Genomic DNA, 24682 nt, shown 5'->3' with positions numbered 1-24682 from the left:
TCGCGGGCACGCGCGGGCCCCGCCCGCCGCTCGGAGGCAAGGCCCAGGACACCTGCTGCACGGCGCTCCAGCCTCCGGACACCTTCCCCGTGCATCCTCGCGAACGCGCCCTCCCTTGTCTCGGCCCCCTCAGGTGCACGCAGGGGCAGGAGTGGCGATTCTCCCTCAGAACACACTGCCCGTGATGGCCCATAACCCTGGAAGGCCCGCTGCCAACAGCACGTAGATGCACAAGTCATTGACACCTGTCATTGCATCCTTCCCCAGCTGGTCCCCACAGCCCGGAATCTGGTGGTTGTCATTCCTTTGCTTTCTTTTTTTAAGCACCTTTACTGACATAAAATGCACGATTCAGTGACATTAATTACGTTCACCACGTTGTGCAACCATCACCACTATTTCCAAGAGTTTTCCATCACCCCAGGCAGAAACCCCTTAAGGAATAACTCCCCAGACTCTGGTAAACTCTAGTCAACTTACTGTTTCTCTGACTTTGCTTATTCCGAAGTACAATGGTGTCAGTGATAGGATGATATCCACACACCTACAAGGAAGACCAGGCAATATGACTATTATTCAAATTTACACACCAACCACTAAGGCCAAACATGAAGAAACTGAAGATCTTTACCAACTTCTGCAATCTGAAATTCATGGAGCATGCAATCAGGATGCTTTGATAATTACTTCTGATTGGAATGTGAAAGTTGGAAACAAAGAAGAAGGATCGCTAGTTGGAAAATATGGCCTTGGTGACAGAAACAATGCCGGAGATCGAATGATAGAATTTTGCAAGACCAACGACTTCTTCATTGCAAATGCCTTCTTTCATCAACATAAACGGCAACTATACACATGAACCTCGTCAGCTGGAACACACAGGAATCAAATTGACTACATCTGTGGAAGAGACGATGGAAAAGAAAGCTCAATATCATCAGTCAGAACAGGGCCAGGGGCCGACTGTGGAACAGACCATCAATTGCTCCTATGCAAGTTCAAGCTGAAACTGAAGAAAATCAGAGCAAGTCCACGAGAGCCAAAATATGACCTTGAGTATATCCCACCTGAATTTAGAGACCACCTCAAGAACAGATTTGACACATTGAATACTAGTGACTGAAGACCAGACGAGTTGTGGAATGACATCAAGGACATCATCCATGAAGAAAGCAAGAGGTCAATGAAAAGACAGGAAAGAAAGAAAAGACCAAGATGGATGTCAGAGGAGACTCTGAAACTTGCTGTTGAACGTCGAGCAGCTAAAGCAAAAGGAAGAATTGATGAAGTTAAAGAACTGAACAGAAGATTTCAAGGGGCGGCTTAAGAAGACAGAGTAAAGTATTATAATGACATGTGTGAAGAGCTGCAGATGGAAAACCAAAAGGGAAGAACATGCTCGGAGTTTCTCAAGCTGAAAGAACTGAAGAAAAAATTCAAGCCTCAAGTCACAATAGTGAAGGATGCTATGGGGAAAATATTAAATGACTCAAGAAGCATCAAAAGAAGATGGAAGGAATACACAGAGTCACTATACCAAAAAGAATTGCTGGACATTCAACCAGTGGTACTGAAGGAAGAAGTCCAAGCTGCACTGAAGAGACTGGCAAAAAACAACACTCCAGGAATTGACAGAATACCAATTGAGATGTTTCAACAAACAGATGCAGTGCCGGAAGTGCTCGCTCATCTATGCCAAGAAATATGGAAGACAGCTTCCTGGCCAACCGACTGGAAGACATCCATATTTATGCCTGTTCCCAAGAAAGGTGATCCAACCAAATGTGGAAATTATACAACAACATCATTAATATCACACGCAAGCAAAATTTTGCTGAAGATCATTCAAAAACGGCTGAAGCAGTATATTGACAGGGAACTGCCAGAAATTCAGGCCAGATTCAGAAGAGGACATGGAACCAGGGATATCATTGCTGATGTCAGATGGATCCTGGCTGAAAGCAGAGAATACCAGGAGGATGTTTACCTGTGTTTTATTGGCTATGCAAAGGCATTTGACTGTGTGGATCATAACAAATTATGGATAACATTGCAAAGAATGGGAATTCCGGAACACTGAATTGTGCTCATGAGGAACCTTTACATAGATCAAGAGGCAGTTGTTCAGACAGAACAAGGGGATACTGATTGGTTTAAAGTCAGGAAAGGTGTGCATCAGGCTTGTATTCTTTCACCACACCTATTCAATCTATATGCTGGGCAAATAACCCGAGCAGCTGGACTATATGAAGAAGAACGGGGCATCAGGATTGGAGGAAGACTCATTAACAACCTGTGTTATGCAGATGACACAACCTTGCTTGCTGAAAGTGAGCAGGACTTGAACCACTTACTAATGAAGATCAAAGACCACAGCCTTCAGTATGGATCGCACCTCAACATAAAGAAAACAAAAATCCTCACAACTGGATCAATGAGCAACATCATGACAAATGGAGAAAAGATTGAAGTTGTCAAGGATTTCATTTTACTTGGATCCACAATCAACACCCATAGAAGCAGCAGTCAGGAAATCAAACAACACATTGCATTGGGCAAATCTGCTGCAAAGGACCTCTTTAAAGTGTTAAAAAGCCAAGATGCCACCTTAAAAACTAAGGTGTGCCTGACTCGAGGCATGGTGTTTTCAATCACCTCATATGCATGTCAAAGCTGGGCAATGAATAAGGAAGCCTGAAGAAGAATTGACGCCTAAATCACAGAAAATAAAAATCCTCATAACTGGACCAATAAGCAACATCATGATAAGCAGAGAAAAGATTGAAGTTGTCAAGGATTTCATTTTACTTGGATCCACAATCAACAGCCATGGAAGCAGCAGTCAAGAAATCAGAAGACGCATTGCATTGGGTAAATCTGCTGCAAAGGACCTCTTCAAAGTGTTGCAGAGCAAAGATGTCACCCTGAAGACTAAGGTGCACCTGACCCAACCCATGATACTTTCAATCGCATTACATATATGTGAAAGCTGGACAATGAAGACCGAAGAATTGTCGCCTTTGAATTGTGGTGTTGGTGAAGAATATTGAATATACCATGGACTGCCAGAAGAACAAACAAATCCATCTTGGAAGAAGTACAACCAGAATGCTCCTTAGAAGCAAGGATGGTGAGACTGCGTCTTACACGCTTTGGACATGTTGTCAGGAGGGATCAGTCCCTGGAGAAGGACGTCATGCCTGGTAAAGCACAGGGTCAGCGGAAAAGAGGAAGACCCTCAATGAGATGGATTGATACAGTGGCTGCAACAATGCGCTCAAGTGTAACAATGAGTGTAAGGATGGCGCACGACCTGGTAATATTTCGTTCTGTTGTGCATAGGGTCGCTATGACTTCGAACTGACTCGACAGCACCTAGCAACAAGAGTAACAAATTTCACCTCAGTCAAAAGAAAACAATTTGAAAACTTCCCTGAGAGGCCACATGTGTCCTAACGTGGAGTGACAGTACCCTGTGCGTGAGGCTGGGAGAATTTGTCACTCTTTTCCATTGCTGGTGGAGCTGTAAAATGGGCCAGGCGCCAGGGAGGGGGATTTGCCAATATCTAGCCTATTCACTCAGCAGCTTAAAATAGAAAGAATGAGGAGGTTCTGTGCCCTGATATGGAAAGACCCAGAGGCTATTCCGGCTCCATCCCAGGGAACAGCAGCAAGGTGCAGAACAGTAGGCTTAGGTGAGAAGAAGGGTGTCTGCTTATCCCTGCTCATCTCTGCAGAAACAGAGGACCGATAAGTGGGAGGTGAACCAAAATAAAATGATCTCTGCTGGGGCATTGCGGGAACTGGGCCTACCTGGAAGCAGGCATCTCAAAGTCTGCCTTTTCATGCTGAGGTGTGAACCATGTGAATACATTACTGATACAGAACAGTTAAAGGTCAGAAAAAGAAGAGTCACTCCCCCTCCCTTCAGCTCCGAAGCCCTGCAGACAGCCCTCTCTGACATTTCCATCTCGCTTTCTTCTGTCTCCTCCCTCCCTTCCAACCCCACTGCTCCTCGGTGCCTAGTGCCTTAGCACATGGTGTTCACTCTGCCTGGAATGCCCCCTCCTGAGTTTGAATGGCTGACCTGTCGCTCAGATGTCAGACGAACTATCACCTTGCCAGAAAGTCCCCCTCTTCTTGCTTGTTGTTTGCTTCCCTATTTGTTGTCTATACCCCCCCACCCCACCCCCACACACAGCAGGAACATGGGCCTGTGGGAGCCCGGAGTGGCGGCCTTCCCTTCTCCTGTATCGTCAGTGCTCAGGCAAACCCTGGGAAATGCTGGTTGCTCACACCCCAACCTTGTGCTCTCAACTCATTCTAGAGTGTCAAGAAACATCTGTCTTCCCCAGACCTTCTGTTAGCCCAAGACAGGAACCATTTCCAAAGCCAACTCTTCAGACAGGGATTGGACTGGACTATAAGATAGAAAATGATAACTGGTGAAGAATGAGCTTCTTGGATCAAGTAGACACATGAGACTATGTTGGCATCTCCTATCTGGAGGGGAGATGAGAGGGCAGAGGGGGTCAGAAGCTGGCCGAAAGGACAGGAAAAGAGAGAGTGGAGGGAAGGAGTGTGCTGTCTCATTAGGGGGAGAGCAATTAGGAGTACATAGCAAGGTGTATATAAATTTTTGTATGAGAGACTGACTTGATTTGTAAACTTTCACTTAAAGCACAATAAAAATTAAAAATACACACAACTAAAACGATAAAGATCATGGAAAAAAAATAGGGACAACCCTAGGAGCCCTAATACAAGGCATAAACAGAATACAAAACATTACCAAAAATGACGAAGAGAAACCCGATAACTGGGAGCTCCTAAAAATCAAACATCTATGCTCATCTAAAGACTTCACCAAAAGAGTAAAAAGACCACCTACAGATTGGGAAAGAATTTTCAGCTACGACATCTCCGACCAGCGCCTGATCTCTAAAATCTACATGATTCTGTCAAAACTCAACCACAAAAAGACAAACAACCCAATCAAGAAGTGGGCAAAGGATATGAACACACACTTCACTGAAGAAGATATTCAGGCAGCTAACAGATCCATGAGAAAATGCTCTCGATCATTAGCCATTAGAGAAATGCAGATTAAAACTACGATGAGATTCCATCTCACTCCAACAAGGCTGGCATTAATCCAAAAAACACAAAATAATAAATGTTGGAGAGGCTGCGGAGAGACTGGAACTCTTATACACTGCTGGTGGGAATGTAAAATGGTACAACCACTCTGGAAATCTATTTGGCGTTATCTTAAACAGTTAGAAATAGAACTACCATACAACCCAGAAATCCCACTCCTCGGAATATACCCTACAGAAACAAGAGCCTTCACACAAACATATATATGCACACCCATGTTTATTGCAGCTCTGTTTACAACAGCAAAAAGCTGGAAGCAACCAAGGTGTCCATCTACGGATGAATGGGTAAATAAATTGTGGTATATTCACACAATGGAATACTACGCATCGATAAAGAACAGTGACGAATCTGTGAAACATTTCATAACATGGAGGAACCTGGAAGGCATTATGCTGAGCGAAATCAGTCAGAGGCAAAAGGACAAATATTGTATAAGACCACTATTATAAGATCTTGAGAAATAGTATAAACTGAGAAGAACACATACTTTTGTGGTTACGAGGGGGGGAGGGAGGGAGGGAGGGAGGGAGGGTGGGAGAGGGTTTTTTTTACTGACTAATTAGCTGAAAAGAACTGCCTTAGGTGAAGGGAAGGACAACACTCAATACATGGAAGGTCAGCTCAATTGGATTGGACCAAAAGCAAAGAAGTTTTCGGGATAAAATGAATGCTTCAAAGGTCAGCAGAGCAAGGGCGGGGGTTTGGGAACCATGGCTTAAGGGAACTTCTAAGTCAATTGGCAAAATAATTCTATTATGAAAACATTCTGCATCCCACTTTGAAATGTGGCGTCTGGGGTCTTAAATGCTAACAAACGGCCATCTAAGATGCATCAATTGGTCTCAACCCACCTGGATCAAAGGAGAATGAAGAACACCAAGGTCACACAATAACTATGATCCCAAGAGACAGAAAGGGCCACATGAGCCAGAGACTTACATCATCCTGAGACCAGAAGAACTAGTTGGTGCCCGGCCACAACCGATGACTGCCCTGACAGGGAGCACAACAGAGAACCCCTGAGGGAGCAGGAGATCAGTGGGATGCAGACCCCAAATTCTCATAAAAAGACCAGACTTAGTGGTCTGACTGAGACTAGAGGAATCCCGGCGGTCATGGTCCCCAAACCTTCTGTTGGCACAGGACAGGAACCATTCCCGAAGACAATTCATCAGACATGAAAGGGACTGGACAGTGGGTGGGAGAGAGATGCTGATGAAGAGTGAGCTAATTATATCAGGTGGACACTTGAGACTGTGTTGGCATCTCCTGTCTGGAGGGGGGATGGGAGGATAGAGAGAGTTGGAGGCTGCCAAAGTTTTCACGAAAGGAGAGAGTGGAAGGGCTGACTCATTAGGGGGAGAGCAAGTGGGAGTGAGGAGTAAGATGTATATTAACTTATATGTGACAGACTGACTTGATTTGTAAACGTTCACTCGAAACTCAATAAAGGTTAATAAAAAAAAATACATACAAAGAAACATCTGTCTTGACAGCACCCTGATTTCTATCTCAGGCCTCCCAAGCTCTCCTCTGAATTCCAGATTCATACAGATCCAAGGCCCCAGGGAAAGGGCCCTGGGCTGCACGATGGACAGTTGTCCCTCCCAGTCTCCAGCCTGAGCCAGCCTCCAAGCCTAAAACTGAATGTCCAAGACAGCCCGAGCCCCTTTCCTGCTCTAGATTCCCACCTCAACCCTGCACTGGGGACAAGAGGTTTCTCCCCTCTGGGCCTGCCCTCCCCTGGGTTCACCCGCTTTGGCCACAAGAAAATAGCTCTCCTTCCCTGACAGCCCCCTCCCTGCTTGCTCTTGACCACAAAAGGATCTCTTTCCCCAGCCTGTCCTCCCAAGTACTGAGGGCTATTTCCGGAGAACAGCTTGTCCCCGACGGAGCCCACAATTGGTCCTTACATTGTTTTCTGGGGCTGCTGTAACAAATTACCATAAAGTGGGCGGCTTGACACAACAGAAATGTACTCTCTGACAGTTCGAGAGGCCAGGAGTTCAAAACCAGGGTGTGGGCAGGGCCATGCTCCCTCCAAGTTTCTAGAAGAGGATCCTTCCTTGTCTCTCCCAGCTTCTGGTGATCCCAGTCATCCCTTGGTTTGTGGTCGCATCACCCCAGTCTCTGCCTTCATCGTCACATGGTTGTCTTCCCTCTGTATCTGTCTCTGTGTCTCTTCTCTTTTCACAGAACACCACTCAAACAGGTTTGATCTCGTATTAACTGTTAACACCTTCCAAGACCTTATTTCCAAAAATGGTCACACTCACAGGTACAGGGGTCAGGACTTCAATATATTTCTTTGGGGAACACATTTCAATCCAGAACAGTCCTCAAAGAGCCGTTTCCCAGAAGCTGCAGGGCTGAGGGAGGCTCCCTTGACTAAGGGTGAGTTCAGTGCTGGCTGAGAGGGGCTCCCTTCCCCCAAGAAGCCTGCTCTTCTGGTGGCTTCTCAAAGGGCAGGACAGGGGTGGCACCGGGGTCAGACGATCCCCCCCCTCAGGGTTACTGAGAGCCCAACAAAAGGCCCCATTCAGGTCATCAGACTTTTCTACCACTTTTGGGGACTAGGGCCAGGCCTCTCCACCACCCCAGCTGTGGCCCCAAGTTGCCCTGGCCTATGCTGCTTCTCCCTCACCCAGCTAACCTCTGATGGCCCCACAGCAGACACAGATCGGGAACCCAAGGTGCCAACCAGGTCTCCCTGGGCCCTGCTTGAGGGAGGGTGGGCAGGTGGGCGAAGGAGGACACCTGGGCACACCACCTGCAGGGCGGACCCCACCGATGAGCGAAGCCCAGCATCAGATCTGAGCGTTCTTCGAGGAAGTGGGCCAGACCTCAAGCTGGGAGTTCCCCTCCAGCAGGGGCTGCCTTTTCTCCCCTCTGCTTGGCCTCAGGCAAGGGCAAGCCAAGGACCCACTGCTGCCCCTAAGGGCCCAGACAGCAGTCAGCTTGCCTTCCTCCTCCAACCCCCTGTGGAGCCGGTAAGCTTACCTCAGCTTACCCCAGGGGACAATGGGTGAGTTGTCTGCTGAGACTTCGGAGGAATGCGGCCAGCAGCCACTGGCACTGCGAACCCTAGCACTCACCCAAGCCGGGTTCATCATCACTCAAAAGTAGAAACGACCCAATTGTCCATCAACAGATGATGGATAAACACATTGTGGTCCATCCATACAATGGAATATTACCCAGCCATGGAGAAAAATGGAGTCCTGATACATGGATGAAGACATGATGCTGACAGAAGTCAGACACAAGAGAACAACATTGTATAATACCACCGATAGGAATGACCTAGAACAGGTAAATCCATACCAACAGAAAGCAGATTAATGGCTGCCGGGGGCTATAGGGTCGCTACGAGTTGGAATCAACTGGACGGCAATGGGTTTGTTTTGGGGGGCGTTGGAGGAGGGGCCTGGGGAGTGACTGCTAATGGGTCCCGGGTCTCCTTTTGGGGTAAAGAAAATGTTCTGGAATTAGATAGTGTTGGTTATACGACAGTGTGACTGTACTAAATGCCACTGAATTATACACTTTTAAATGGTTTCAAATGGTGGGTTTCATGTTATATGAATTTGATCTCCATAAAAAAAGTAAAAAACAAAACACACACTTCTTCACAATGCTAGCTTCAGGGCTGACAGGGGCATTCTTTATTGTCAATGACAAAGCAGTAAGTAACAGCACCAGGGGACAGAGGAGGAGCAGCTCCTGTCACCTAGCCCTGTCCCCCAAGCCCTTCCTAGTGCCAACATGCCTGGCACAGGAGGAGGGGCAGAAGGGGCCACCTAAAGTCCTAGGAACTGGAAGGGAGCCAGGAGAACTGAGGCGGCACCGCCTCCCACGGGTGTTCACCGGATCTGGAGTGATGGTGACAGGGACAAGGGTGAGGACAGGAGACAGAGAAAGAAACTGAGAGATTAGCAGGGGCTGGCAGGGATGCCACACCTGCGCAGGGCCTCCCGGCCTCCCCGCCAGCCTCTCCTCACCGTGTACTTGTCCCACTTTTTCTCAGGGTCATAGGGCTCCCAGCGGCTGGCTGGAAAAATGTGCTTGTTCTTCTCGTACCAGCTCCTCAGCACCACCTTGCCAGCATGGGACTGAGGAAGGAAGGCAGGCTCGGAACCCCTGCTCAGGACAAAGGCACCCGGACTTCTCTCTCCCTCCAGCTCTTCCCCACAGGCAGAGTACCCGCGCCCAGCTGAGGGGCACCTTCCCCCGGCCCCCCGGCCCCCCGGCCCCCACTGTACCTCGTCCTTCTCCACAGTGGCGTCACTCAGCAGCCGCACATCATCATGAACGTCAAAATTGAAGAGCGGCCCTGCAAGGGAGAAGGGCTGTCACCACGCTGTGGCCCCACAGCCTCCTGGGGCAGGTAGTGGAAGGGCCCACTCACCACTCTTCCCTCTTGCCTTGGTGACGATGAAGTCGTAGAAGCTGTGGTGCTAAAAGCCGAGGGCAGGAAAGCAACAGTGTGACCACCTAGTTGGCCTCCCCACTCCAGCCTACCTGCAGCTCATGGCCGAGGAGTGCCCTGTGGGCAGTGGCCAGGAGGGACTCACGTGAGGTATGATTAAGTCCTCCTTGATGTACATGAGCTGCTCCACCCCGGCTGACCTGGAGGGAAAGGGCCAGGGTGTGGGGGCAGCGCCAAAGCTGGGGCTCCCCTATATTGCTCTGGTGGTGAAGGTGAGGGAGAGGCGCCCGGTGGGCCACCCGCCCACCAATGGGTGCTTCTGAGCGCTGTGAGCCAGAGCTCGGCTGCCATAGGTGGGCATTGGACCCTGCCTGAGGCCACAAACTCGGGGCGAACGCCTGCAGTAGCCACGCCCTGAACCCCCCATGCACAGGTAATCGCCTCCTCCGCGCACACACCCTGGTGGCACTCATCCCTGCACGCAGCCACATGTGACGCCCCAGCATGTCCCCCGCAGCTGCACCCTACCTTAGCTCACTGAAGTCTTTGCGCAGAATCTCCAGTGCCTTCTGCAGGAACTGCTGCATGGTGTTGCCCTTCTTCATCTGTAAAGCGGCCAAGAGCCACCGAGAAGACCCAGGGGTGGCGCAGCAAGGACGGAAGCCAGAGAGGGGCTCTCGGGAAGGGCCAAGGCGGCATGGCCATCTTCCCTGCCACCCCAGGGAGCCCCCACACACAGCTGCCCATGGGCTCTCAAAGTCCTACGTTTTCAACTCCTTCCCAATGAATCCAAGGGAGGCAGAGGCTTGAGGGGGGCAGGGGCCAGCCCCACACGGCATACCTTGACTGTCCGTCGGTGCCCAGAGCCATCCCAGTAACTGAAGGTGATTTCAATTTCCTCACCTATGAGTCAGAATGGTCACTTGGGCTCCAGACCCCAGGTGTCCCCACCATCCCCCCACCTTTCCTCGGGCTCAGTCCCCTGCCCGGCTTCCTGCTGCCCAGGTTACTCATCCAGATATCAGTGCTCACTCTTGATCTTTTCTTGCTTGGCTTCCCACTCCTGTCGTAGCTCCTCCCGTAGCCGGTTCTCTTCCTCCTGGGAGAGGAAACGGGCAAAGGAGTGAGGCCCAGAGCTGCTCAATGACGGTGCAAGCAGGGCCCTGCTCCCTGAGCAAGATCCTCAGCCAGGATCCAGGCCAGGGCTAGGGGCAGGAGTTAGGGCCAGAACCAGATCCAGCCTGGTCAAGGTGTGGCCTTTACCTCACGGTCTCGGTCAGGCAAGAAGCTTGTGTCCACATCTGGGTTCTTCCCCAACTTCCTCTTCTTCGTGATAACCTCTGGAGCAAAACAAAACCCAGGAGTCAGCTAGCACAACTGGTCCCACCTCTGGGGCACTCAGACCTTGAGGGCTTAGGTCTCAACTTAGAGCCCCTTCCTCAGAGATTCCCTTAGTCTGGCCTGGCTGGGAAGCACTCAAGGTTGGTCTACCTTGGTCACTACTTCCAGCAGCTGGACAGGAGACTAGGGTGATAGTTTCGTCCCACTGGCCACCACTCAAAGGACCTTGGAGGTCTCAAGGAATCTGCTGGTGTCTGAGTGGATGTGCAGAGGGATGGATGCTTGTGGAGGGCCTCCTTGTGCCAGGAGTTGTTCTCATAATCCTTGGAACAGCCCCACCAAGGGTGTGATTATTCCTTTTCCCAGGTGAGGAAACTGAAGCTGGGGAGAGTTAAATAACTGGACCAAAGCCATGAACCCATTGCCATCGAGTCAATTCTGACTCATAGCAGCCCTATAGGACAGAGTAGAACTGTCCCATAAAGCTTCCAAGGAGCGCCTAGTGGATCTGAACTGCTGACCTTTTGGCTGGCAGTCATAGATAGCACTTAACCACTACACCACCAGGGTTTCCCAACTTGCCCAAAGTCCCTCAGCTAATGACATCTGAGCCAGGTGGGGAGCGGAGGGAAAGACGCCACAAATGCTCAGGCCAGGGCCTGCCAATGTCATGGGCTCTGGGACTCAGTTGCCCCAATTAAGATACAGATGAACTAGAACAGTTATTCTTCAACCTGTTGATGTCATTCTCCAACCTGTTGGTATCAGGATCCCTAACACTCTTAAAAGTTACTGAGGCCAGTCTTTATGGCTTGGAACACTTAATATTGTTAAGATGTCAATACTACCCAAAGGTATCTACAGAGTCAATGCAATCCCTATCAAAATCTCAATGACTGTTTTTTTGAAGAAATGGACAAGCTGATTCTCAAATTCATATGGAATTGGAAAAGGTTCCAATAGCCAAAACAATCTTGAAAAGAAGAACAAAGTAGGAGGACTCATACTTCCAAATTTCCATATGTACTATAATGCTAAAATAATCAAAACAGTATGGTACTAGTGTAAGGACAGACATATAGGCCAATGGAACAGAATTGAAAGTTCAGAAATAAACACACCTATCTATGACCAAATGATTATCGACAAGGATGCCAACACCATTCAATACGGAAAGAACATTCTCTTTAACAAATACTGCTGGGACAACTGGATCTCCACGTGCATAAGAATGAAGTTGAACCCATACCTCACACCATATAAAAAACTTAAAATGGATCAATGACCTAAATATAAGAACTAAAACTATTAAGCTCTTAGACGACAACACGGGGGGAAATCTGCAGGCCCTTGGATCTGGCAATGGATTCTTAGATATAACACCAAAACCACAGGCAACAAAAGAAACAAATAAATAGATAAATTGGACATCAGAGCCACCCTATAGGACACAAAACTGCCCCATAGGGTTTCCAAGGAACATCTGGTGGATCTAAACCGTCAGCCTTTTCATCGGCAGCCATAGCTCTTAACCACTACACCACCAGGGTTTCCAGACAAATTGGACATCATCAAAATTTAAAACTTTTGTGCATCAAAGAAATTTATCAACATGAAAAGACAACCCACAGATTGGGAGAATAGTTCGCAGAACCATATATCGGATAAGGGTTTAATATCCAGAATATATAAAGAACTCCTACAACTTAATAACAAAACGACAAACGACCCAATCAGAAAATGGGCAAAGGATATGAATAGGCACTTCACTAAAGAAGCCATTCAGGTAGCTAACAGATACATAAGAAAATGCTCTCGATCATTAGCCATTAGAGAAATGTAAATCAAAACTACAATGAGATTCCATCTCACTCCAACAAGGCTGGCATTAATCCAAAAAAACACAAAAGAATAAATGTTGGAGAGGCTGCAGAGAGACTGGCACTCTTATACACTGCTGGTGGGAATGTAAAATGGTACAACCACTCTGGAAATCGATTTGGGACTTCCTTAAAAAGCTAGAAATAGAACTACCGTACGATATAGCAATGCCACTCCTTGGAATATATGCTAGAGAAAGAAGAGCCTTTACACGAACAGATATATGCCCGCCCATGTTTACTGCAGCACTGTTTACAATAGCAAAAACATGGCAGCAACCAAGGTGCCCATCAACAGATGAATGGATAAATACATTATGGTATATTCACACAATGGAATACTATGCATCGATAAAGAACAGTGAGGAACCTGTGAAACATTTCATAACATGGAGAAACCTGGAAGGCATCATGCTGAGTAAAATTAGTCAGTTGCAAAAGGACAAGTATTGTATAAGACCACTATTGTAAGATCTTGAAAAATAGTTTAAACTGAGAAGAACACACTCTTTTGTGATTACGAGAGAGGGGAGGGAGGGAGCGAGGGTGGGAGAGGGGTACTAAATAGATAGTAGACAAGAACTACTTTCGGTGAAGAGAAGGACAACACTCAACACAGTGGAGGTCAGCACAACTGGACTAAACCAGTTTCCTGAATAAACTGAACGCTTCAAAGGTCAGCGAGGCAGGGGTGGAGGTTTGGGGACCGTGGTTTCAGGGGACATCTAAATTAACTGGAATAATAAAATCTATTAAGAAAACATTCTGCATCCCACTTTGAAGAGTGGTGTCTGGGGTCTTAAATGCTAGCAAGCAGCCATCTAAGATGCATCAATGAATCTCAACCCACCTGGATTAAAGGAGAATGAAGAACACCAAGGACACAAGGTAATTATAAGCCCAAGAGACAGAAAGGGCCACATGAACCAGAGACTACATCATCCTGAGACCAGAAAAACGAGATGGTGCCCGGCCACAACCGATGACTGCCCTGACAGGGAGCACAACAGAGAACCCCTGAGGGAGCAGAAGTACAGTGGGATGCAGACCCCAAATTCCCATAAAAAGACCAGACTTAACGGTCTGACCGAGACTGGAAAGACCCCGGTGGTCATGGCCTCCAGACCTTCTGTTGGCCAACTACAGGAACCATCCCCGAAGCCAGCTCGTCAGACATGCATTGGACTGGTCAGTGGGTTGGAGACGGAAGCTGGTGAGGCAAGAGCTACTTGGTTCAAGTGGACACTTGAGACAAGGTTGGCATCTCCTGCCTGAAGGGGAGATGTGAGGGTAGGAGGGTAGAAGAGGTTTAGAAGCTGGCAAAATGGTCATGAAGAGAGTGGAAGGAGGGAGCGGGCTGTCTCATGGGGGAAAGTAACTGGGAGTATGTAGGAAGTTGTGTATGGGTTTTTGTGTGAGAGACTGACTTGATTTGTAAACTTTCACTTAAAGCACAATAAAAATTATTTTTAAAAAAATGGGCAAAGGGTCTGAATAGATTTTCACCAAAGGAGAAATACAAATGCCCAATAAGCACATAAAAAAGATGTGCAACTTCATTAACCCTTAGGGAAATACAAATCAAAACCACAATGAAATACCCCTTTATCCCCACTAAGATGGCTATGCCCCCACCTGTCTGTCAGTTTGTCGTACTGTGGGGGCTCGCATGTTGCTGTGATGCTGGAAGCTATGCCACTGGTATTCAGATACCAGCAGGGTCACCCATGGCAGACAGGTGTCAGCTGAGCTTCCAGACTAAGACAGACTAGGAAGAAGGACTCGGCAGTCTACTTCTGAAAAGCGTCAGCCAGTGAAAACCTTATGAATAGCAGCGGAACACTGTCTGATATAGTGCTGGAAGATGAGCCCCCCCAGGTCAGAAGGCACTCAAAAGGTGACTAGGGAAGAGCTGCCTCCTCAAAGTAGAGTTGACCTTAATGACGTGGATGGAGTAAAGCTTTCAGGTCATTCATCTGATGATGTGGCACGACTCAAAATGAGAAGAAACAGCTGCAAACGTTGATTAATAATTGGAACGTGGAATACAGAAAATATGAATCTAGGAAAATTGGATGTCGTCAAAAATGAAATGGAACGCATAAACATTGATATCCTAGGCATTAGTGAGCTGAAATGGACTGGTATTGGCCATTTTGAATCGGACAATCATATAGTCCACTATGTGGTGGGAATGACAACTTGAAGAGGAATGGTTTTGCATTCATCGTCTAAAAGAACATTTCAAGATCTATCTGGAAGTACAACGCTATCAGTGATAGGACAATAGCCACACACCTACAAGGAAGACCAGGTTAATATGACTATTATGTAAATTTACGCACCAACCACTAGGGCCAAAGATGAAGAAATAGAACATTTTTATCAGATGCTGCAGTCTGAAATTGATCGAACATGCAATCAAGATACATTGATAATTACTGGCGATTGGAAACGAAGAAGGATCAGTAGTTGGAAAATATGGCCTTGGTGATAGAAACAATGCTGGAGATCAAATGATAGAATTTTGCAAGAACAACGACTTCTTCATTGCAAATACTTTCTTTCACCAACATAAACGGCGACTATACACATGGACCTCGCCAGATAGAACGCACAGGAATCAAACTGACTACATCTGTGGAAAGAGACGATGGAAAAGAAAGCTCAATACCATCAGTGAGAACAAGGCCAGGGACCGACTGTGGAACAGACCATCGATCGCTCATATGCAAGTTCAAGCTGAAACTGAAGAAAATCAGAGCCAGTCCACAAGAGCCAAAATATGACCTCGAGTAAGTATATCCCACCTGAATTTAGAGACCATCTCAACAATAGATTTGACGCATTGAACACTAGTGACTGAAGACCAGACGAGTTGTGGAATGACATCAAGGACATCATACATGAAGCAAGAGGTCATTGAAAAGAAAGAAAAGACCAAGATGGATGTCAGAGGAGACTCTGAAACTTGCTCACAAATGTCGAGCAGCTAAAGCAAAATGAAGAAAAAATGAAGTAGAAGAATCAAACAGAAGATTTCAAAGGGCAGCTCGCGAAGACAAAGTACTATAATGACATGTGCAAAGAGCTGGAGATGGAAAACCAAAACGGAAGAACACGCTCGGCGTTTCTCAAGCTGAAAACACTGAAGAAAAAATTCAAGCCTCAAATTGCAATAATGAAGGATTCTATGGGGAAAATACTAAACGACGCAGGAAGCATCAAAAGAAGATGGAAGGAATACACAGAGTCGTTACACCAAAAACAATTAGTCAATGTTCAGTCATTTCAAGAGGTAGGACACGATCAGGAACTGATGGTACTGAGGGAAGAAGTCCAAGCTGCTCTGAAGGCATTGGTGAAAAACAAGGCTCCAGGAATTGACGGAACATCAATGAGATGTTTCAACAAACAGATGCAGCGCTGGAGGTGCTCACTCGTCTATGGCAAGAAATATGGAAGACAGCTTCCTGGCCAAATAACTGAAGAGTTCCATATTTATGCCTATTCCCAAGAAAGGTGATCCAACCGAATGTGGAAATTATAGAACGATATTATTAATATCACATGCAAAATTTTGCTGAAGATCATTCAAAAGCGGCTGCAGCAGTATATATCAACAGGGAACTGCCAGAAATTCAGGCCGGTTTCAGAAGAGGACATGGAACCAGGGATATCATTGCTGATGTCAGATGGGTCCTGGCTGACAGCAGAGAATACCAGAAGGATGTTTACCTGTGTTTTGTTGACTATGCAAAGGCATTCGACTGTGTGGATCATAACAAATTATGGATAACATTGCGGTGAGTGGGAATTCCAGAACAGTTAATTGTGCTCATGAGGAACCTTTACGTAGATCAAGAGGCAGTTGTTTGGACAGAACAAGGGGATACTGATTGGTTTAAAGTCAGGAAAGGTGTGTGCCAGGGTTGTATCATTTTGCCATACCTATTTAATCTGTATGCTAAACAAATAATCTGAGAATCTGGACTATGCGAAGAAGAACGGGGCATCAGGATTGGAGGAAGGCTCATTAACAACCTGCGTTATCAGATGACACAACCTTGCTTGCTGAAAGTGAAGAGGACTTGAAGCACTCACCGACGAAAATCAAAGACCACAGCCTTCAGTATGGATTGCACCTCAACGTAAAGAAAACAAAAATCCTCACAACTGGACCAATAACCCACATCATGATAAACGGAGAAAAGATTGAGGTTGTCAAGGCTTTCATTTTCCTTGGATCCACAATCAACAGCCATGGAAGCAGCAGTCAAGAAATCAAAAGACGCATCGCATTGGGCAAATCTGCTGCAAAGGACCTCTTCAAAGTGTTGAAGAGCAAAGATGTCACCCTGAAGACTAAGGTGCGCCTGACCCAAGCCATGGTATTTTCAATCGCATCATATGCATGTGAAAGCTGGACAATGAATAAAGAAGACTGAAAAAGAGTTGATGCCTTTGAATTGTGGTGTTGACGAAGAATATTGAATACACCATGGACTGCCAAAAGAAAGAACAAATGTGTCTTAGAAGAAGTACAGCCAGAATGCTCCTTAGAGGCAAGGATGGCGAGACTGCGTCTTACACACTTTGGACATGTTGTCAGGAGGGATCAGTCCCTGGAGAAGGACATCATGCTTGGCAGAGTACAGGGTCAGCGGAAAAGAGGAAGACCCTCAACGAGGTGGATTGACACAGTGGCTGCAACAATGAGCTCAAGCATAACAACGATTGTGAGGATGGCGCAGGACCGGGCCTTGTTTCATTCTTTTGTGCACAGGGTCGCTATGAGTCGGAACCGACTCGACGGCACCTAACAACAAGAAGATGGTTATGATCTGAAAAATGGTCCATAGTAAGTGTTGGTGAGGATGTAGAGAAATCTGGATCCTTGTTCATTGCCAGTGGGAACGTAAAGTGGTGCAGCCTCTATGGGACACAGTCTGGTAGTTCCTTAAAAAGATGAACATGCCGGGGGTGGGGTGGGAGGTATACTTTAGATCGTAAACCCACCCAGTGCTGCTGAGTCGATTCCAACTCATAGCGACCCTACAGGACTTGTTATTTTATTTTTTTGGCGATGGGGAAAGTGGCACCAAATGTGGAAGTAGTGAGAACGGCACAACCCAAGTACAAACAAGTGTCTCCGCACGTATGGACGGGTACAGGCACACTGGTGTACGGGTAGGTACAGGGGTGCAGATAGGTGAGGACAGATAGAAGTATCTTTGCCCCATTGCCTTCAGGTTGATTCGACTCATAGTGACCCTTTGGGACAGAGCAGAACTGCCTCATAGGGTTTCCAAGGCTGTAATCTTTATGGAAGCAGATTGCCACAAATTTCTCCCGCAGAGCAGGTGGTGGGTTTGAACCACTGACCTATCGGTTAAAAGCCGAGCGTTTTGAACCACTGTGCCACCAGGGCTCCTTAGAAGTATCTATACCATAACTTTTTGCTGTTGAGTCAATTCCGACTCACAGCGACCCTATAGGACAGAGTAGAACTGCCCCACAGGGTTTCCAGGGAGCACCTGGGGGATTCACAGTGCTGACCTTCGGGTAAGCAGCTGTAGCTCTTAACCACTACGCCACCAGGGCTTCCAGAAGTATCTATAAAAAACCCATTGCTGTCGAGTCGGTTCCGACTCACAGCGACCCTATAGGACAGAGTAGAACTGCCCCACAGGGTTTCCAGGGAGCACCTGGGGGATTCGAACTGCCGACCTTTTGGTTGGCAGCCGTAGCACTTAACCACTACGCCATTATAAAAAAAAAAAAAAATTTTTTTTTTTTAGGTATGTGTAAATACAAATATGTGGGTGTAGGCACATACATTCATTGAAAACACAAATACGTATACGCCACGGATATAACCAAACACCTTCCAAGATTGGTTTTCTGGGTTTGAAAGCTTAGGACCATAGTCTCACAGGGCAACTCAGTCAACTGGCATAACAGAGTTCACAAAACCATGATCTCCATCCTAGTGAAGTGAGTAACATCTGGGGTCTTAGAAGCTTTTGAGCGGCCAGCTAAGGTGCAAGTACAGGTCTCTACTCAGCAGGAGTAAAACAGTAGGAAGGCAACTAAAAATTCAGAGAAGAAACAAGTCTACAGGAGCCAGAATCTTATCTACCCAGAACCCAGAAGAACTAGATGGTGACCAGCTACCTCCACTGACCGTTCCGACCAGGGTCACGATAGGTGGTCTCAGATAGAATGGGAGAAAAAAATGGAGAACTCAAATTCTTATTTAAAAAAAAAAAGACAAACAGGAACAGTAGAGGTCAGAGGACTCCCTGAGACTATCACCCTCAGACACGCTTTGAACCTAGAACTGAGCCTAACCCCTCAGATCACCTTTTAGCGAAATAGCAGAGTGGCACACACAAAAAAGGACATTACCCATATGACCAGTGCTCTACTTAAAAACCACCAGTATGAGACCAAAAGGTCATCAATTACTCAAAAGCAAAGATGAGAAGATAAGGGGGCAGGGAAACTAGAATACTGGAAATGGAACAAACAGAACACAAAGAGAATGTGGACAGATTGTGATAAATGCACCTAATATTGCTGAACAATATGTGCAGAAATTGTCAAACGGGAACCTAACTTCCTGTGTAAACCTTCACCAAAAACTCAATAAAATATTATTCAAAAGAAGAAAAAAAGGGGAACATAGATTTATCGTATGACTCTGCGGTATATACCAGAAGTGAAGGCAGAAACACAAAGAGAAACCTGTACACCAATGTTCATTGCAACACCGGTCACAATGGCCTTAAGGTGGAAACAAGCCAAGCGTCCACCAAAGATGAATGGATAAACACGATGTGGTATAGCCACACAATGGAACATTACCCAGCGCTAAAGAGAAGCAGAGTTCTGATGCGTGCTACGACATGGATGAACTTTGAAAACATGATGCTGAGTGAAATGAGCCAGACACAAAAGGACAAATATTGCATAATCCAACATACAGAAAGTATTTAGAATAGGCATGTTTGTAGAGACAGAAGGTAGACTAGAGGTTCCCAGGGTCTGGAGGGAGAGGGGAGTTATTGGGTACTGACTTTCTGTCTGGGGTGATGAAAAACTTTGGGAAATAATGGTGATGGTTGCACAACATGGTGAATGTAATTAATGTCACTGGACTGGACACTTTAAAAGGGTAAATTTTTTGGTCATGTATATTGTGCCAAAATGTTTTTTAATTTTCAGGGAAAAAAAAAAGTTACTGAGGACCCCAAAAAACTCTTGTTTACGTGGGCTGTAGCCATTGGTCTTTGCTGAATTAGAAATGAAGACAGAGGCACATTTAAGGCTTGCGAACACCCAGGCATGCAGCCGCCATCTGTAGAGCTATGACGTCCCACCCGTCCTGAGGCCTCCGGCAAGCTCCACCATGCACCCCTGAGAGCAGGAGACTAAGAAGGGCCAATGCAGTCCTGAAAGGCCTTAAGCCAAAAATATCCTCTGAAGTCTTCTTATAACCAAACAATAGTCCAGCTTAACTAGTAAAAAATGTCTGCCTTGATGAGCATTAAACTCTTTCAAGAACTACTTATATAGGATCAAACTGACAACATCAACTTGAAAGGTTAGACAAGAATCTTAGAGGGCAGTGCCTTTATGTCAACAAAGAAGGAAAAAGTCAGAAAAGCAGGGTGAGAATGGTTGCATAACTCAAAAAATGTAATCAATGTCACTAAATTGTTCACGTAGAAACTGTTGAATTGGTGTATGTACTTCTGTGTGTATTCTCAACAACAAAATAAATAAAATTTAGGGGAAAAAAAGACCCCCAGGGGTCCCTGGAGCACACTTTGAGAACTGCTGGCCTAGAAGGTAAGTTTGCACTCTATCTTGACACTCTAGGGCAGGAGTTCTTAAGCCTGACTACATATTAGAATCATGGGGAGAGATTAAAAGACGACGCTGGCCCATCCCCAGGTCCCTGAGAGGAAACCTCTGGAGCGAGGAAGATGCTGCAAAGCAGGGTTTTATAAAAGCCCCTCTGGGTCTGCGCTGTCCAAAACAGGAGCCCCCAGCACTCACAGGCAGCTAATTCAAGGTGATAATATTTTAGATACATTGGGTTAAATATATTGTATTATATTCACTGCATAGTGTATTACATATCATATAGGTTATATAGTACGTTATATATTATAACGTATCATAGCAACCCTACAGGACAGAGTAGAAGTGCCCCATAGGGTTTCCAAGGAGCAGCTGGTGGATTCAAACTGCCAACCTTTTGGTTAACAGCCATAGCTCTTAACCATTATGCCACCAGGGTTTCCAATAACGCATTAGTAAAATTATTTTCATCCAAACAGGGTGGCCCCAGCGTGCCACCATTTGCCTGCTCCCCTCCAAGTGTTGCCACCCAGCCTGTCGCCACAGCCGTCCAGCACCATCACCTGTCTCAGTTCCCTCCACCCACCACCATTCCACCAGTATCCCGCTTTCCTAAAACAGCCAGCAGCCTGCTTCACGCCCTCCACTGAGGCTTGTAATGCCACTTGTTACAAGTCTTCAAATGTGTCCAGATCCCAAATGTGTCAACTAGATGCTTTCTGTCCATCTGTGCACGCTTTATCTTCTGACTCTGCACACTCTCCTGACCCCCTCCACCTTCTCTGCTAATGAAATTCTGCTCATTCTGAAGGCCCAACTCAACTGTCACCTCGTGGGAAGCATCCCCTGACCTGAGGCTGGCCCCATGGTGTCCTAAGCGTGTGATGACCTGTCTGCCTCCTACTAGGAGGGGATAACATCCTGCTTGTGTGCTGGCCTCCCCCTGGCCAGGCCCAGAGCAGGTGTACAGTGCATGGGGCCTCCACGCCAGCTTCTTCCTTGTTCCCAGCTCTCCCAAGCTGTCCCTGTGCTCTAGTTTTTGTGGTCTAGACCTGCACTGTTCAACTCCGTTGCTGCTGAATATATGTGGCCATGTACATTTTTGTTGAAATTAATCAAACAGAATTAACGTTTTAGTTCCAGGACAGGTGAGCCACACCTCAAGTGCTCGGGGTCACACGTGGCTCACGGCTACCATACTGGGCAGCGCAGATGTAGAAGACTTCATCATCACAGAAAGTTCTACTCTTCGTGGCACCTGTGAAGGGCAGCTTCTCCTGGAGCCTTCCTGGTCGCTCACTCTGCCGGCCGCACCCCTACCACAGCCACTGGCCTAGTTCTGACTCCAGCTTTGCACACGGTCCAACCTAGGCTTCCTAACTGCCCTGTGTGAGGTGGTGGAGGCCGACTGGGTGATGGGCTACTTCATTCTAGAGCCAGATACCTGGGACAGGGTACCCTGTGGGGGCCTGGGCAGGGCTCTTCCTACCCCCAGCCCCAGGCCTCCCCTCACCTTCCCTTTCCAGCTCCTCCTCGTATATCGCCACCTCCTCCTCCTCCTCAGCTCCCTCCTCTTCTTCCTCAAGGGTGAACGACAGGCTCGAGATCTTCCGCTTAGCCTCCTTTTTGCGCTCCTTCTCTCGCAGCTTCTCCAGCTTCCTACCAAGGCACCAGAGGTCCTCATGTTCCCTACGCCTGGCCCACGCCCCTTTCCCAACCTATGTATGGGGGCCTATTCAGGGCAGACCAGGTCTCCTTGGTACCCCAGGAAAATCCCACTGCCCAGGGCGTCCTTTCTGGATAAGACACAGAGGCAGACTGGGCAGAAAGGGATATGAGGAATACAGCCTGTGAAGGCACCTGATGAAAGGAAAGGGTCTGACCAGGACTCACTGCCTTTTCCAGAAGGACAGAGAAGGATGAAGGGCAAACCACGGAGACTGAGAAGACATCATTGTAGGACCCAAGAAGACAGGCAAGAGAAAGGCAAATCCCAGAGCAGAAAATCAAGATCTCCCCACCCACAATGTACAAACAGCTCAGGCCAGCCATGGGCACTGGGAGGTGGGACCCACAGCTGAAGCTCCTTGGACTGCTCCTTCTTTGCCAGCTGCTTCTCCCGCTCCTTCACCAGTGCCTCCTGCTTGGCCTTCATGTCATTCAGGGTCACCAGACCTGAGAGGAGACGTGGGGGAAAGACCAGTCACCCAGAGCCAGAGCAGGAGCAGGGGCTGCTAGGCCAGGAGAGAGTGGCATGGGTGCCCACTCACCCACAGTGCTGGACTTGAGCTCTGCCTCCACAGCGTCGTAATGTGCTGAAAACTTCTTGTCAATGTTGGACTTCATTATATTTTCCTGCCGGGAAGGCAAGTCAGCAATGAGACCCAGCTGTCACCCCAACAGGGGACCTGGTTCTAGTGCCATATTTGCCCCTGGGCACACTATGGTATGACCTAGGGAAAAGACACGCGTCCTCTTTCCTTTGTCAAAGGGTTCCACAGGATTGTGAGGGGCTCTTCCAGGCCGAGAGTCACCTGTGGTTAAGTCTCCTCCCTCTGACTTTGGACTTGCTCTCACCCTGTCAGCTCTCTCCAGCTGCCTGGAGCCCTGGGCCTTTTCATACGCAGCTTTTAAGCCAGGTGTCAAGACCCAAGCCAAGGGATCTGAGAACAGGGTGAGGGAGAAAAGAGTGGTCAAGGGGCCCCAGTCCCTGCAAGATTTTTTCTCTCCTGGCCCTGACACAGGTCAATAGCTTCCTGTCAGGCCTTCTCTCTCTAGCCCAGAGCACTAGCACTGCGTCCACCCTTGTCTGGCCAGTGGCCTCCAAAGCAGGGAGTCCCCCAGGGAGAGCAGGGTCACAAGCCAATGCGAAGTAGGAGCGGGCTTCCACCTTGCACCCAAGTCCCTGCTCTTCAGACCAATCTCCCCCAAATGCGCAAGCTGACGGCTCCTTCCTTCTTTGTTCCTGGCTGCCCATTGTCAGTCGCCACTCACTGAAGTGCTTCATGAACGCCGTGCACATCAGAGGCTCACGCCTGTGGCTTGGTGGGGACATGGGTGCCTGCGTCTGTGACTGTCCCTAAAGAGAGGGACTGCCCTTGGCGGAGCCAGGGCCCACTGTGATGGTTGAGGGTCAACCCACCAGGTTGCACAGAATAGCAACACTTCCCGCGCACTCCCACGGTTGTTACCAGTTATCTCGGCCCCTGAGGTAGCATGAAGCTCGGCCCATCTTGCAGATGAGAAAACTGGAGCCAGCTGTCATGTCACAAGTACGTGCTTGCCCAGCCAGGACCCCAACCCAGGTCTGCCTGCCGCGCGTGCCGCGAGGCCACTGTCCGGGGCCGGGGTCTGGGTCCCCGAAGTCGCGGCGGGGCCGCCAGAGGGCACTCGACGGGCGGCGGCGCGCAACTCCGCGGCGGCCCGCGCCCGCGCCCGCGCCCGCGCCCGCGCCCGCGCCCGCGCCCGCGCCCGCGCCCGCGCCCGCGCCCGCGCCCGCGCCCGCGCCCGCGCCCGCCGCTCACCTCGGCGATCCGCTGCTTCATCTGCTCCATCTGCTCGCGCTGCTTCTCCCGCTTCTTCATCAGGTGCATGGCACGACCCGCCTCACTCGCGGCGCCCTTGTACTGAGCCATGGCGGCGGCGGCGGCGGCGGCGGCGGCAGCGGCGGCGGCAACAGCAACGGGCCGAGTCTCGGCAGCGCAGCGACGCTGGCTATGCCGTCAGCGGACGTTGTGACGTCGGCCACCCGAGGACGCCGTGGGCTCCGCCCCGCAGACCGCCCCGCCCCGCCCCAGCGGGCGGCGCCTCCACCGCCTCTGAGTCCCCGCCTTGAGGGGTCGCCAGGCCCGTCCCTCGGCATCCTTTCGGCTAGAGACAGGAGCCCCTAAGTCCTCTCTGCCCCTCCCCACCCCACACCGACCCCCTCCCGAGGCCGGGTCCCAGACCCGGTGCTTCCTACACTGGACCCTAAAAGGGTGGTAAGTCCTGCTGCCAA

The 24682-nt window shown here is 48.4% G+C and overlaps 1 protein-coding gene across 2 annotated transcripts; it reads right to left on the bottom strand.

Annotated features, from left to right (window-relative positions):
- Window positions 1-8788: 8788 nt before the first annotated feature.
- FAM50A (family with sequence similarity 50 member A) lies at window positions 8789-24358 on the bottom strand. 2 transcript variants are annotated; one of them, XM_064277804.1, is made up of 13 exons: window positions 24210-24358; window positions 22956-23040; window positions 22761-22860; window positions 22199-22344; window positions 10856-10932; window positions 10625-10691; window positions 10434-10495; window positions 10121-10197; window positions 9738-9792; window positions 9572-9620; window positions 9426-9496; window positions 9165-9275; window positions 8789-9035 (listed from the first exon to the last, which is right to left on the bottom strand). In XM_064277804.1, the coding sequence occupies exons 1-13, from the start codon at window positions 24318-24320 to the stop codon at window positions 9027-9029; spliced, it is 1020 nt and encodes a 339-aa protein (XP_064133874.1). In that variant the 5' UTR covers window positions 24321-24358; the 3' UTR covers window positions 8789-9026. The 2 variants fall into 2 exon arrangements, with proteins under 2 accessions (XP_064133874.1, XP_064133876.1); XM_064277806.1 differs by lacking the exons at window positions 8789-9035; window positions 9572-9620.
- Between the last annotated feature and the right edge of the window lie 324 nt (window positions 24359-24682).

This window comes from Loxodonta africana, chromosome X (genome assembly GCF_030014295.1).
Source record: "Loxodonta africana isolate mLoxAfr1 chromosome X, mLoxAfr1.hap2, whole genome shotgun sequence".
NCBI classification, from domain to species: Eukaryota; Metazoa; Chordata; class Mammalia; order Proboscidea; family Elephantidae; genus Loxodonta; species Loxodonta africana.
This window is presented reverse-complemented; position numbering and strand designations above follow the sequence as displayed.